General features: G+C 45.6%; 1 protein-coding gene across 6 annotated transcripts in view; it reads right to left on the minus strand.

Moving 5' to 3' along the window:
* CCDC120 (coiled-coil domain containing 120) overlaps window positions 1–15,785 on the minus strand; it is a 64,755-nt gene that overhangs the window by 18,039 nt on the left and 30,931 nt on the right. For 2 of the 6 annotated variants that reach the window (XM_030193996.1, XM_030193993.1), the window contains 6 exons: window positions 7,778–7,889; window positions 5,361–5,474; window positions 3,566–3,674; window positions 3,154–3,287; window positions 2,931–3,050; window positions 2,489–2,720 (listed from right to left, as the gene is read on the minus strand). In XM_030193996.1, the coding sequence (XP_030049856.1) occupies window positions 2,489–2,720; window positions 2,931–3,050; window positions 3,154–3,287; window positions 3,566–3,674; window positions 5,361–5,408 (643 nt within the window). In that variant the 5' untranslated portion in view covers window positions 5,409–5,474; window positions 7,778–7,889. Of the gene's footprint in view, window positions 1–2,488; window positions 2,721–2,930; window positions 3,051–3,153; window positions 3,288–3,565; window positions 3,675–5,360; window positions 5,475–5,788; window positions 5,955–7,777; window positions 8,324–15,785 lie in introns of those variants that run through there. The other 4 variants (XM_030193995.1, XM_030193998.1, XM_030193999.1 and 1 more) reach the window with 4 other exon arrangements.

Below are 15,785 nucleotides of genomic sequence, written 5' to 3' on the forward strand. Positions count from 1 at the left end.
TTCCTTTTTCCAGCAATTGCATAGAAAAGTATTTGCCTACATCTGGAAAAAGAAACCACCGAGAATCCGTAGGAGAGCAATGCACCACCCCCCAGCATTGGGGGGGATGGGCGTCCCTGATTTCTTTTTATACTATCAAGCAGCCCAATTAAAAATTTTGGCCGAATGGCAGCCCAATAATAACAAGAAATGGCTACACTGGGAAAGGGCATGGATGGGCACTAAGTATTTAGGCAATGTGTTATGGGGACCGAAACAACAGCTCCTGACAGCCCTCCGCAGGGTGCCGGTGGGACTAGCTCATCTGCTTAACACGTGGCTACAAATTAGACATAGAGTGTTTCCCGAAAGGCAATATTTCTTACAAACGGCTATAAGTGACGCCCCGGGGTTTTCTCTAGGGACGGAGGAAAAAACCTATCAAACGTGGGCCCGCAAAGGGCTATATAGGTTGGGTCAGTTATGGGATGAGAATGCGGTAAAAGACTTTGAGATAGTGAGGGAAGAATACGATTTATCCCCCAGGGACCTTGTGTACTACCACTGTGTGAGGGACTATATTCAGAGGAAAGCAAGGGATGAGCTGGAGCTGGCAGAGACGGGCTTAGAGCGGGCGCTAAGGGAAGGAGGAGGGAAGGGATGTATAACTAGACTCTATAAAGCTCTTTTGCTCATGTACTCCCCGATTGACTTTTACACAGACAGATGGGAGAAAACGATACAAAAGAACTTTTCTATAGGTTGGTGGGCCAATAGCTTCAGGTTCCTGGTGCGCTCATCAATCACTCAGCCGATGATTGAAAGTGGTTACAAGATATTGTTCTGGTGGTACTATACGCCACTACGCCTCCACAAGATCTATCCAAAGATAACCAAGGACTGCTGGCGCGAGTGTGGGGGACAGGGATCCTTTTTACACATCTGGTGGGAGTGCCCCAAGGTATGTACCTTTTGGGAACAAATTATAAAGATAGTTAATGAGCTGGGCACAGGGGGCTATACACGCCAGATAGAATACTGCCTGCTACATGCCCGCCCAAAAAAAACCAGAGTGCAAGAGCATAAGCTTGTTGTTCAGATATTTGCTGCGGCCAAAATGCAGCTGGCGAGGGCTTGGAAAACATTGGAAACTCCACCCTTGCACAGAGTGGGATATAAAGTAGAATATATATACCAAATGGCAAAACTGACTGCGATGAGGAAGGGTTTGCTAGGGATGTTCCAGAAAACATGGGGCCCATATGAGGAGAAACGAGAGAAAATATGGCTCCGGGGGGGAGGGGATCGTAATGGGGGGGAGGAGGGAGGGGAGGAAAAGATGGAATAGAAGTGAAGAAGGAATTATATTATGTTGGTAAGGTAGGATAAATGATGTTTTCTAATAATAAGATTATTCCTTGTGTGACTGTTTGATCAGTGATGTTTCCATATTGGTGTAAAATTTTCATAAAATCTTTAATAAAATATGGTTTTAAAAAAAAAAAAAAAAATGTCACGAGGTGCAAACTCGTTCAAGATGGTAGGAAGAACTGAAACAACCCAATTTTCAGCACCAAAGTCATCAGCGTCTTGTTTCTCACCATGCTGTTTCTTGAATTTTATGCTGTTCCTCTCCTTCCATCTTTCCAACCATCCAACAGTGGCTTTGAATTCAGTTAGTCCAAGACTTTCAGCTAGCTGGTTAGCTTTCTCCATAAGCAGTGGACCACTGACAGGAAACTGTCTGCTCGTGACTCGAGAAAACCACCGAAGAAGAGCATCTTCTACCGCCTCAGCTTTTTCCGCCCGTTTTAGTTTCCATTGCGGATTTGTATTGTTTTGCCAGTCTTCCAGAAGCTGGTCTTTCTGTTTCAAGACACGTGAAATTTGACTGGGATTGACACCATATTCTTTAGCAATAGATGCTTGACTTTGTTTTCTAATTTTTTAAGAACTTCTATTCGTTCAGCCAGTGTTAAAGTCTTACAGTTCTGCCGCGACGATGACCCCAGTGTACACTCTAACAACATTCTTTCGCTTATTCTGCCTGTGGCAGCTAAAGGGGCAGTAAATTTGAAATCTCATTGGTTGTCACGCGCCAATCAGCTTCCATATTCCATGCGCGCGCTTATGCGGAGTCTTCCCTGCAGAGGAGCGGTCTTAAACTATGTAAGCGAATCTTGCACTTATCAGTGGTGTGCTAAGCTGAAGTTTGTCCCCATAGAAACTGATGGCACCAAAAATGGGACCGAAGTACAGCATGCAGTTAAACAGAGCATGTGCTTATCTGACATGCACTTAAATGGAGTGCACTGTATATATTAATGGCTTTGCAATAGAAATCTAATAAATATTTTACAAAGCTCGACTTGTTTGACCGTTATCCGATATGTTCACCATTAGATGCTGGATTTCTCAAGCAATGTTGGGTAACTCAGCTGGTTAACAAAAACTGGCAAAGTATCTGCCTGCTTCTCACTACTGTCCCCTGGCCCCCATCCCACCTTACCTTGTATAATCTGGAGGGCCCTCTGGGTGGGCTTGCGGCCCAACCTTAGCCTTAATTCATTGGCCTGTTCTTCAATCTCCTGCAGCCGCTTCAGCGCATCAGCATAAACATGCCGACGCTTTCTGCGCTGATCAGCAGTCAGCTCTACCCCAGCCAGCGCCAGCTTCCGGGCAGCCTCAGCAATCTGGTGCTGCAGAGAGAACTCACGCTCAAGCACCTCCAACTGAGCATCCTGCAACAGAGAGAGCGAGAAAGAGAGTGAGGGGGTTACAGGTGCGCTCAGTCCCCCTGTACAGTCTCTGCAGTCTCAAGGACAGTTTGTGTTACAGGGGCACCAGGGTTGGCTCAAGGAACTGAGGTACACTGAGATATTAGGGGCAAAGGATTTATGTGCCCCTTTTCCATTCTGCTGTAGAAGAGCCTCTCCTCTGCCAGCACTCACCTCTCCTCGGCTTGTAGGTATGAAGAAATTTCTGTATGGAGCTGCACCCCTTCGGCGAACATATGGGAGTCTCTCCCCCAGCTCCAAGGGATACTCTGCTGGTACCTGGCCTGTCAGCTCCTGAAAATGGAAGGTAGGTGGTGGAAAAGAAATGCATCACACACTATGTCAGACCTGCTTAGCCCTATCATGTAACCCCTCCCTCCCAGCCATGTGTACTCACTGCCTCCTGCAGGCACAACCTCTTCAGCTCTTTCACCTTCACACTCAGGGCCTCTTGCAGGTTTCTCTGCTTCTCCATCAGCTCCCGAATCCTTTCAGCTCTCACTTTAGGATTAATGTTGCAGAAGGGGGAGCCTGTGTTCAGGGGCAGGAGATAGAAATGGAGAGAGATGGACAGAGAGGAGGATAGCTACAAGAACCCAGTATAGTTCAGGGGCTGTTGCAGGACAAGCCTCAGAGTTAAGGCTGAAAGCCACACAGGGAGAAAAGGTGGTAGGAGCAAGCCTGGAATGTGTTATATCTCCAGGCTGTTCTCTTCAGGAGACAGACAGCTGATGTACTATACCCCCTTCCCTCCACCCAGTGTCTGCTCCCAACTTTCTAGGTTTAATATAGGGTACATGGGCAAGTACCTGGGGAGCTGTAGCTGGCAGGGGTGATAAGTTGAGTTCTCACTTCCATGCCTGGGGAAGTGCTCCCTGCTTCTGGTCCCCGAGTGTTGCTTGTGGGGGGTCTCTTCAGCTATGAAAAAACAACAATAAATGATTAGACAAACAGGAGCATCCTGTATACATGTGCAAGATACACACATTTTTCCCTTTATGAGGTTCACCGTGGAGTAGGGGAACACTCCGAGGCAACTTCAAACAGCCCGACTCCTATTAGCACTGCTGTTGCCACCAAATATTGAGTTAGTAAACAGAAGCACTAAACTAAAAGGCAACCACAGGTTCTCAATTTCAGCCAAAACCAAATCTGCAGCTGAAACCATCGTCCCCTTATCTCCCCCAGGCCATCCACCTCACCCCCAACCAGAAGTTCCACCCTCCACCACCCATAAGCCCACTCCAGGCCTACCTTTACAAGTTCTGATGGTCTAGAGGCCTCTTTGGGGCAGGAGCAATCTCGAGTCGCTCCTGCCCATTTCAACTCCGGAGTCAATATGGCTGATGCGACTTCCTACAGCAGTTTTGCAAGGCTGCCATGAGAAAAAAAGCAACCATTTTGACAGTGGAGCTGGCATGGGCATGTGTGACTCAAGGATTGCCCCGCCCCAAACAGGCCACTAGACCACCAGGACTTCTACATGTAGGCCCAGGGAGGGCCTATGGGTGATGGAAGGCGCTGCTTATGGTGGGGATGGGGGTTGGCAGGCAGTGAGTGGTCAGGGGGCAGGGAGGAAGAATTTCGGTTTCAGCTGAAAATGCCACTTGCATTTTCGACCAAATCCAAAGCATAGGTTTCAGCATCAAAGCTGAAACTGAAATCAACATCTGGTTGGCCTTTACACTAAACCCATCAGACATGGACTTGAGCCTTGCCCGGCCTTTGCAGCGAGGCGAATTATCCATTAGGATCAAAAGGCACAGTGCCTAGGATCCACAAACATGTTTTAATATATATATATTTTTTAATCAGTAAGAATAAAAATGAAGTAGAAGTTATTTATTTTCATGCCTCATCTTTCAGCCTTGCAAATATACATATTAAACAGAATTACAAGTACATCAAATACAAATAAAACATGCCTACAGTTCAAACGAAAAGTTCAGTCACGTATTAAATGCCACCAAGGGAGGGGCCCACAAAGGCAAAGTGCCTCGAGCCTACAAAAAAAGTCATAGTGCAGCCCTGTTCAGCAGCAGAACCTGACAATTGGAGAGAATCAACTAGCCTTTGGTTTATCCCATTCTATCCATGGAGGTGAAGCTCCTGCTTTCCAGAGAGAAACTGCAAATACAAAGTCTATAGGTTTACTGAGGGTGAAAACTAGGCCTGGCCCCAATGACCCAGAACTGTCTAGTGACTCTATATCCTAATTCCCTCTCCCACACAACTAGCAGACTGCACCTGACAGCACATTTCCAAACCAGCAAATTATCATCCGTGTGTGCTCTGGAGCTCGTCCCCCCCACCTCCTGGTACCTAATCTCTGCAGGGGTAGTGTGTACAAACAGGCTAATTTTGCACCTACTATTATGGTACTGAACCTCACACCTAAGCCAGGGTATGTGGATTATGATCTAAGTCTCTCAAATTTACTGCTAACACTTGCCAAACAGCCTCCTCCTAGATTTCATCAGTGTAATCCCTCTCTCTCCCTCCCTTTCACTGTGCCAGTCTCTTACTGTCACTCACTTTCCAAGAGTGGCTGGTGCTATGGGTGGACTAGACGTCAGAACTGGAGTGGTGGAGGTGGCCTCTTACCTTGTCAGGGCTCTCATGTGTGCTGTACCGCAGCTGGCTGTAGGCCATTCAGCACAGCACGGGGACAAGAAGGGAGAGGCTGCCACCGGACGTCTGCTTCTCCCACTACCTTCTCTGTATGAGGAAGACGCAAAAGGAAAGAAGTTAGGCAAGGAGGTTTCCAATACAGTACACCCTCCCTCGAGCAGAAAATACTCCCATTATTTCCTGGTTAACAACAGCTACCATTACAGAAACATACTGTTGCAAAAGAATATTTAAAAAGACAGAGACCAGCACCATATATTCTCCTAACCTGCTGCTACTACTACTATTAATTTCTATAGCGCTACCAGACATACACAGCGCTATACACAAACACGTAAGAGATAGCCCCTGCTCAATAGATTCTGTGCAGTGCCTCCAGTCCAAACAGAACATTAACATACTTCACACTAACGACGATGCAACCATTTCCAGTGTGCCTGAGCACATATCTGGTCCCACTTTGGGACAGAGATCACTCTATTTTTTTCTTCTTTTAAACCCAACACACTCATCTGTCTTTCTATTCAGGCCCCCAACCCTCAGCAGACAGATCAATGCACAGGGAAACAGAAAGGGAGAGAGAGGTGCCTACAGAGAAGGAGCCTGTAAAAGAATGAGATGCAATAAGGAAACAGAAGTTTGTTCTGGGTGAGCCAGCGTGACGAGGAAGGTGGAGATCCGACCCTGAAACCCAGCCAGGATTTCACAAGCGAGAAGTATAGACATTCCTGGACAGGTCCCTGGAGTTTCACTAGGCTAATATATAGTCTGTGCCTCTCTTCCCCTGCTCCCGAAACCAAGGGAGAGATTCAAAATTCATGCCAGAAAGAATCCCCCCAAAAGATCAATGTGAGCATTGGAGCCGACTCTGTGGGTGCTGTGGGTGCTTGAGCACCCCCAATATTGAGAAAATTCCTTGTATGTGTCCAGGGTGGGATCATTTCCATTGGGCTTAGCACCCCCAATAATTTTGAAAAGTTGGCTCCTATGAATGTGAGGCTCTGAAGAGTTCATCCCAAAAGGAGCTCTGTCTTCTAGGATAGAAGCCAGTGGCTAAACCTCTCACAAAATCTAAGAGGAAACAGCGAGTTTGCAACAGAATGAAGATTTTACAGATGATTCCAGTTCCTCCTCCACTACTATATATGCAGAAGATACACTTCCCGATTTCTTTAAGCACAGCACCTCAGACATGCCCTGGGACAAAAACCAGTCTAGAAATCACTGGTAATCCGATTTACAACCTGAATGAATTAATGGCAGCTAACCCACAGCCTGTTTGCTCTGGGCTAGCCGTCATTAATTCATTTTCAGGAACAAACTGGTGGCAGACTGTTCCAGGAAGAGCACCCCAAGCACTCGACAATCCCGGGAGGAAACCCCACAAGGGAGCGAAGGAAAGGGGCACCTCCCTATAAAGCTATCTTTGTATTTGAAGCACATTTGTTTTGTGTTTTTATAGATCCAACTGTGACACTGGAAAACACTGAAAATGGTGGCATGGAAGGCGAGGAGTCAGGTTCACTCCCCATCCACACCATGCAGGGAGCAGAGTATGAGGACAGATAAAGACCACAGAATCCATTCAATCTATGCCCTGTTTCTTATTTGCTGCAGTGTCACAGATCCTTTCTCTCCAGCTTCCCCCCACCCCCATACTTCCCCTGCACTTATCCCAGGCCTTCCTGCATCCTCTCACTATTCCCATCACCTCCCCCCCCCCCCCCCCAGAGGTTGTTCCATGCACTGCCTACATTTTCCAGAAGAAATAGTTCCCTACTTCCCTACGTTCCCTTTTGAGCCTCATTTGATGACCCCTTGTTCTTCACTTTCCTTTCCACCTAAAAAGGTTTGTTACTTGTGTACCAACATCTTAGAGCTATTTTAAATTTAAATGAAGTCTTTATTTACTTTGATAACAGAACAATAAACTCAATGACAATACAAGTGGTGTAGCTGAGTTTGACTTGCACAGGCATTTTCCATTAACGTAAACACTTTTGTTCCACTATATCAAGTTACATATAGAAATCTATAAAATACTCTAACTTTTTGGTTTTTTAACTAACAGGTAACTCACTCGCCCAGAGCTATTTTAAAATGTCTTGTCGTATCCCATTAGATGTAAGGATCTACGATCTCAATAGGTATATTTCATCTCATTTTGGCTTTGAGTGTGGATCCCATACCATTTCTAGAGTGGAGGGGCACCAGAGAAAGGGTTATTTCTTTTAGAGGTGCGGCCTCATACTTATCATTAGCTGCCCCTTTCCCCAGTCAATTATAAACCTTTCTTTATACAGCCTAGCATCCCAATGGGGCTGGTCACTGCCTTGCCACTGTGTTTTGTGACTGTGATCTTCAGATATGAAACCCCTCTTCCCACGCACCTCAAGGTCTTTGGTGTCCCCCGATTCTCCAACAAGCCCCAGCTCTCCTCTCCTGCTGCAGCTGTGAACATAATATCCTCGCACCTCTCATCCAAGACGAGATCACAGACTCCTGAGGAGAAACGCATCACATGTGTGGTCTCGACAGCTCAACATCAATATCTCTGGCACTAGGATACAGCGAGGAGATGGAATGGCCAAGGGCCATCGTTAATTCGCCTTGGAGGCAACGATCTGGGGAAATGGTCTTGTGTCCAGCTTGTGCACACTGCCAAGCAGGATCTCACAGCTCAATTTCAGCTGCCACAGCCCAGAAAAGACCCACTTCTCTCAAGGATCAACAAGTCCTCAGTGCAAGGGCATTACAGAAAGGAGGTTAAGAAACAATTACACAGCCCCTAAAGTAAAGCCTTCCCACATCCAAAAGAAATCCTGCTGTCAATTCTTAGTAACATCAGAACCTGCCGGTGCTTAAGCCATCTGTTGGCCCTCTGTGCTAGTCGACCTAGCAGCAGTGCCTCGGCTGCCTCACAGCAGTGCTATGTGAGATGAGGAGAGACTGTCCCACCACCAGGTGTTTCTTAATAAAGTGCTAAACAGGGCGTCGTCTGCTCTGGAATGGGATCTTGCTGTCACGGGGCAGTGTGTGTGCATGTGCTCGTGTCTGAGACATCAGATGCTATTTAAAGTGACAAATAGCAGGTGGAGCCCTCTGTCTCTTGATCCTCAGGTAGTAGCAGTGGTGAGGGCTGTGAAAGGGTCGTGGAAGGCTGTGGTGAGGCTTTTCAAACTGTATGCCCAAAATGAAAGTGTACCATGAACCCTGATCTCTCTCGGGGGAGGGGGGACCCATACACAATGAGCAGAACTGTTGTCAGAAACGTTTCTGTTCTCTTGCTAGCTGTACATATCATCTGAAGGGCAAGGAGACAGTATGGGCTAGACATAGAAATGAGATGCTTAGGTACTGAATACCAGCTTTGTAATGCAGGGCAGATAGCAGCACACAGCTAAATTCCCTCCCTTTCTCTTACCCACCCCATGGAGAGGGGTGCAGGCTGCTTCACTGCCTGCAGATCGGAACATCGAGAGGATAGCTTCAGAGAGCAACAGCATGCACTACAAAGGGGGTTTTCGCCAATGGCCAGCTGTTCAGAACCAGCAGGCTGCTACAAGGGCAGTACCTTACTAGGGTTCTTATGTGAAAGTGATAAGATTGAAGGAGTGTGATAGAGAAGAGTTACTCTTTGGAATAATGACAGGAAACTGCATTCCCTGCTCTCCCCACACCCTGCCACATCATCACTTCAGCCCCACCCTCAAAGGCCTGTTTATCTTCCCTTCAGATAGCTTTGCTCTCTCTCAGGTGTCTGTTAGGAGACATTCCCTAGAACCTCTCTCTTCTTCCTCTGGGGCATCTTCTCAGTCACAAAGACAGAGCTAACAGTGACATGCTTATGACATCATACGCCGAGTACATAGAGAGCTGTGACCTCATAGCAGGGTGACAACCCACAAAAAGGTAATTGATGACATTTTGACCAGCTTTCAAGAGCCAAAACCACCTTCCTCAGGTCAGGACAGAATGAACAAAAGATGTGTATCAGAATACACTGAAATCCAGGTTAAAAACCCACCTTTTTGAAGATGCATTTAAAATGTAAACATCTTTTTCACTAGTTTAAATACCCATGTTGTTTTAATCATTCCCATAATAAATTATCTAATTTTATTGGTCCTGTTTGTAAACTCTGTGGAGCATGGGCTGCCTCTTACATGTTTGTGTACAGTGCCTAGTGCATCTAGCAGGGGCATAGCTAAGGGGGAGAGGGGGCAAGATTCCCCAGGCCCGGCGCCAGTAGGCTTTGCTCCCTTAGTCTTTCTCTCTCCTGCTCTTGTGAATCGGGACCCGGGCTCCCGCACACAGGAGCAAGAGAGTGACAGACGGGAGGAGCAGACGCAGGAAGATGAGGGGGCGGAGCGGCCCGAGTGGGGCTGAATCACCAACACTAGCACCACCGAGAAGTCTGTTCTTGAACATGCTCAGTTAATGAACGAGAACTGAGCACGTGAAGGGTGCTAGTGTTAGCAGCTCAGAGCTGCATTTTTTTAAAGGAGTCAGTGGGCTGTGGAGGATCCCTGCCAACTAAAGTATTTACTTTTTTATTTTGCAGTGGGCAGGGATGGACAGAGGCAAGAAGGGGACATGTGTACCTACCCAATCTACCCACTGGCCTACCCAAAAATTGCCTTCTGGCTGGGCCACTGACATCTAGTAGCCTAGTAGAAGAGTAGCCTAGTGGTTAGTGCAGTGGACTTTGATCCTAGGGAACTGGGTTCAATTCCCACAGCAGCACTTTGTGACTCTGGGCAAGTCACTTAAAACCCTCCACTGGCCCAGGTACAAAATAAGAACCTGTATAGAATATGTAAACCGCTTTGACTGTAACCACAGAAAGGCGGTATCTCAAGTCCCATCCCCTTTCCCCCCTACAGAACTGATCAGCAGTAGTAGCAACAAATCTTGAGACTTCACTAAAATGACTGAATACATTTTATGTATATATTCTGATATGTTTTCAAATAAGTCAAAATTGTAGGCACCATAACTCAAAAAAACAGGTATAGTGAAAAAAAGATACATATATACACACACAAAATATACCACATCAAACAACCCCCGAGTCTCTTAACTGGAGCCACGTGAAAAGGGCAAATGCTTAATATGATGGAGACTCTTCCATGAAGCAGAAGTAGGTGAAACGTGAATTCATCTCAAAGAATTGCCTCCTTGAAAATGAGAATCTGGGCTTCCTAATCCTACTGAATGAAGGTATTTAAGATAAGTGATACTTTGAATTTTTGGTCAAACATATTGAGTGGAATAATATTTTTGAAACTTTAAGAAGATATAAGCTTTCTTAGTAATACATTTGAAAGAATATTATAAAGAAATCCAGTGACTTGATGAAGCTGAATGGTGGTTATTCTCTTGGAGGAGTTTTATATAAGAATGATATACCAGTAAAGGTTCTAAAATAAAGTGAATTATTTGTATAATTGCTATTGGGTACATTATATTTTGTGTAGATATATTCTGATATTGGCTCTTTTGTTCTTACTATCCTGACCTGAGAAAAGAGGTTTTGGCCTCCAAAAGCTAGTCAAAAAATGTATTCAGTCGGTCAAACAAAAAGGACTTGGCTTCGTTTTTGTTTTGTTTTTATTTATTTAACTTTAAAAGTGGACCAATGTGGTTACCACATTACTTTATCCAGCCTGAACTCATTGTGGGGCAGCCTGAGTTGAAAACCAACCTCTCCCCCCTCACGTTGCACAGAAAGACAGAGGGGTATGCCTTCTTAGTCCTACAGGTGACCAAATCACTAGCTTGTGTGACCACGAGAAGAAATGCACACATCACCTGCCCTGACCCGAGAGCAGGCACGGGTGTGGGTGGGTAAGCACAGCACATGTGCTGACCTGGGCTGGGAAGGAAGATGTCAGTTCTCATGTCTGCTGCAGCTATTGACAAAACACAGCCACATCCCTCACATCTGCATGCTTAGGAGTTCCCAGGGCACCAGAGTTTGAAGCCAACTCCAGGTCACCTGTACAGTCTGAACCAGTCCTGGATTTACTCCCACTGTACAGGCATGGGAGAAGAGACAACTCCGCACAGCAGTAAAGAAAGCAGATTAAAAACTTCACAGCCTATGCCCAAGAACTCATTTCAGAGAGAGAGAAAAAAGGTATCCTTCCCAGCACAGGAGCAGAGACTCTACCACTGAGGGGATGCTAGGAAATGGACAGATAACACCCAAAGACTCAGCCTGAGCCTGTGAAGCTGCCCTCTCTTTCCCTCCCTTTCACCCTCAATTCCTGCTATCTCCAGATGTGCTGGAAAGAGGGCCTGGCCAGGTGCAGAACAATCATTGGTGCTGGGCCATGCCAGCCCTCTCCGGATACTTCATTTTCCTGATCCCCCCCCCCCCCTCCACAAACTCCAGTTAAAAAAAAAGACAGAGGCCAGATATTTCCCACAGTCATATCGAACAGTAGGTAGAGTGGCGACAAATGGCAGCCCTTCCCAAACCTCCTCCTCCGCTTGGATGCTCCCACTTTTACAAATGCAAGATGGAGTCTTACAAAAGAGCCTCAACATGCTTTGTGACCCTGATGGCTTTATTAGGCTGAAGGCTGCATCAGCCAATACCACCCTGCAGTAAAGCAAGGCAAAGGGAAAGCAAAACAATTATCAAAATGTGTGCACCACAGCTGGGGTGTGTAAAGAGACTGAAGAGTGTTGGGAAGGGGGAAATATCAGGCTTGCACAGTCACTGGCCAATAAGCATTTCTAAGCATTTGCTCCTCCTCATGAAAAGACCCCCAGTTTCCTTCAATTCTGCAGCAATTGCTACATAATTTCCTTTTTGTCATGCAATTACAGGATACAGGTTCCTCCCCTCCCCCCCCACCCAACACCCTCTGGCACTTTATGTGTACTGTGAGGTAGGGGGGACAGAGGTGCTCACATTGATCCAAGAGCTCCAGCCCACATTATACCAGAGAGGAAACCAAGGAGAAACAAAGGAAGGGATGGGGGAGAAAATGCAGGGGGGGAGGGGAGGAGCAGGGAGAATGGAAGCCTTGGAAGGGGAGAAGCAAGGAAAGAGGAAACAAATGGAGAAAAAGTTACTCTGACTCATGCAAGCAGAGATTATAGAACTATTTAAGACAGATGTCTTTGTTATTTTTCAAGCAAGGGCCAGCTTGTCAAAAAAAGAGTTCAGTGCAAGAGCTAAGACCATTACTGGACAGCATCCACCCACCCCTTCCAGTTTTTAATCTCCTCCTATACTTTCTCTGGAGGCTTCATTCAATTCAGTTTTCTTCTGGTACCTAATACCAACTGCAGGGTGCTCTGTCTTGTGAGAGCAGATTGGGATTTTGGGCAGTACACAGCTCAAACTCACCTGAGTAATTTCTACCCTCTCTGATATATCACAATTTGGATGGTACAGATATTAAAAAGAATAACTTATGGAGGTATGCCGGCACCTAGTCTGAGGGAAAGAGGGAGAGATTGTGAACTGAGGTAACACTCTAGGAGGGGGATCACACTTAGGGTCAATGGGGGCTGCCACTTGCTCCCCGGGCTTTGCAATGAAGAAAATATTTAAAACTAGGATTGTCAAATTTATTGATGAGGAGAATTTTTGTCCATCTGTCTGATGCCTCCCCACCCATTATAATTTTAGAACTGGTAGGACCCTGCTCCACCAAACCTTTTTGTGTATTGGGACATCTTTAAACAATTAGTGAGCCATATGGGTCGGAAAGAAGAACCAAGGCTGTCTGGACTGAAAAAAACAACAACAACAAAAAAAAACCTTTCTACTTGATAGCCCCCCACCTTGAGTCCTAGTGTATGGTTCTATAGGTAAACTCTACAAGGTGTCTGGAAAAAAAAAGAGCGAGACCCCTTATATAATTTCAAAATACTTTGCAATTGTTTAAACATTTAGTATAACCTTTGAAAATAGATTAGTATAATGTGGTTTTTTTTTTCTTTCTTAGTTTATTTATAATAGGCTCAAAGTATCCGCGTTCAACCTAAACACATTCACGGCCTTCAACACCACTGAGCTGTTGGCTCAATGAATTCTGGGGTTTCATTAATTGAGAGCTCAACTGTTTTGCGAGTTCAATGCACTGGAGCTAGAGAATGAGATGGGGACAAAGTTTGTCCCCATCCCCGCCTCATTTGCAGAAGATTCGAATACTTGTGATTTAATATTTAAATCTTTTTATTTAAATATAAAAATGAATACTCTGTGCAACTGTTTATAAATCACAAAAGCGCAAGCGGAAGAACAAATGGCTAGAAAGGTAAGGAGGGGTGACAAAAATTTCTTCAGGTATATTAGTGAAAGGAAAATGACTAAAAAGGGAATTGTGAGACTGAAAGATGCTGCGAACCGCTATGTAGATAATGATGAAGAAAAGGCAAATTTGCTAAATAGATACTTTTGTTCTGTTTTCACAGAAGAAAATCCTGGAGAAGGACCGCGATTGACTGGCAAAAGTACATATCAGAGTGGAGTGGATATAGCACCGTTCACGGAAGAGAGTGTGTATGAACAACTAGGAAACCTAAAGGTGGATAAAGCCATGGGACCGGACGGGATCCACCCCAGGATATTGAGGGAGCTCAGAGAGGTTCTGGCGGGTCCTCTTAAAAGATTTGTTTAATAAATCCTTGGAGACGGAACAGGTTCCGTGGGATTGGAGAACGGCGGAGGTGGTCCCTCTTCACAAAAGTGGTGATAGGGAAGAAGCTGGAAACTACAGGCCGGTAAGCCTCACTTTGGTTATTGGAAAAGTAATGGAAGCAATGCTGAAGGAAAGGATAGTGAGTTTCCTGGAAGCCAATAAGTTGCAAGATCCGAAACAACATGGTTTTACCAAAGGGAAATCGTGTCAAACGAATCTCACTGAATTCTTTGACTGGGTGACCGGAGAATTAAATCAAGGACGTGCTATAGACATAATCTACTTAGATTTCAGCAAAGCTTTTGACACAGTTCCCCACAGGAGGCTCTTGAATAAACTGGACGGGCTGAAGATAGGACCTGAAGTGGTTAACTGGATTAGGAACTGGTTGACGGACAGAAGCCAGAGGGTGGTGGTCAATGGAATTCACTCGGAGGAGGGAAAGGTGAGTAGTGGAGTGCCTCAGGGATCGGTGCTAGGGACGATTCTGTTCAATATATTTGTGAGTGACATTGCCGAAGGGTTAGAAGTTAAAGTTTGCCTTTTTGCGGACGATACTAAGATTTGTAACAGAGTGGACACCCCGGAGGGAGTGGAAAACATGAAAAAGGATCTGCGGAAGCTAGAAGAATGGGCTAAGGTCTGGCAATTAAAATTCAATGCGAAGAAATGCAAAGTGATGCACTTAGGGAGTAGAAATCCACGGGAGACGTATGTGTTAGGCGGGGAGTGTCTGATAGGTATGGACAGGGAGAGGGATCTTGGGGTGATAGTATCTGAGGATCTGAAGGTGAGTCGGCGACAAAACAGTGTGACAAGGCAGTGGCCATAGCCAGAAGGTTGCTAGGCTGTATAGAGAGAGGTGTGACCAGCAGAAGAAAAGAGGTTTTAATGCCCCTGTATAAGTCGTTGGTGAGGCCCCACCTGGAGTATCGTGTTCAGTTTTGGAGGCCGTATCTTGCTAAGGATGTAAAAAGAATTGAAGTGGTGCAAAGAAAAGCTACGAGAATGATATGGGATTTGCATTACAAGACGTATGAGGAGAGACTTGTTGACCTGAACATGTATACCCTGGAGGAAAGGAGAAACAGGGGTGATATGATACAGACATTCAAATATTCGAAAGGTATTAATCCGCAAACGAACCTTTTCCGTAGATGGGAAGGTAGTAGAACTAGAGGACATGAAATGAGATTGAAGGGGGGCAGACTCAAGAAAAACGTCAGGAAGTATTTTTTCAAGGGAGGTGGAGGAGATGAAAACAGTAACGGAATTCAAACATGTGTGGGATAAACATAAAGGAATCCTGTTCAGAAGGAATGGATCATCAGAAGCTTAGCCGAGATTGGGAGGCGGGGCTAGTGCTGGGCAAGACTTCTATGGTCTGTGCCCTGAAAATGGCAGATACAAATCAAGGTAAAGTATACACAAAAAGTAGCACATACGAGTTTATCTTGTTGGGCAGACTGGATGGACCGTTCAGGTCTTTTTCTGCCGTCATCTACTATGTTACAAATAGAAAACAGCACGAAAGTGGAAAAGAAACCAACTTCAAGAAATCAAACAAAATACCAGTATAAGATGCTCCAAACACAAACTTTATTCTGACCTTACACGGGCCGTGTTTCGGCTTTTACAAAAGCCTTCCTCAGGGATCGATCAGTGAGGTATACAGATTTTGAATCTGTTGGTGCGAGGCAGTATACCTCCCTGTATTTAGAGATACCAATTT

This window comes from Microcaecilia unicolor, chromosome 2 (genome assembly GCF_901765095.1).
Source record: "Microcaecilia unicolor chromosome 2, aMicUni1.1, whole genome shotgun sequence".
Lineage (NCBI taxonomy): Eukaryota > Metazoa > Chordata > Amphibia > Gymnophiona > Siphonopidae > Microcaecilia > Microcaecilia unicolor.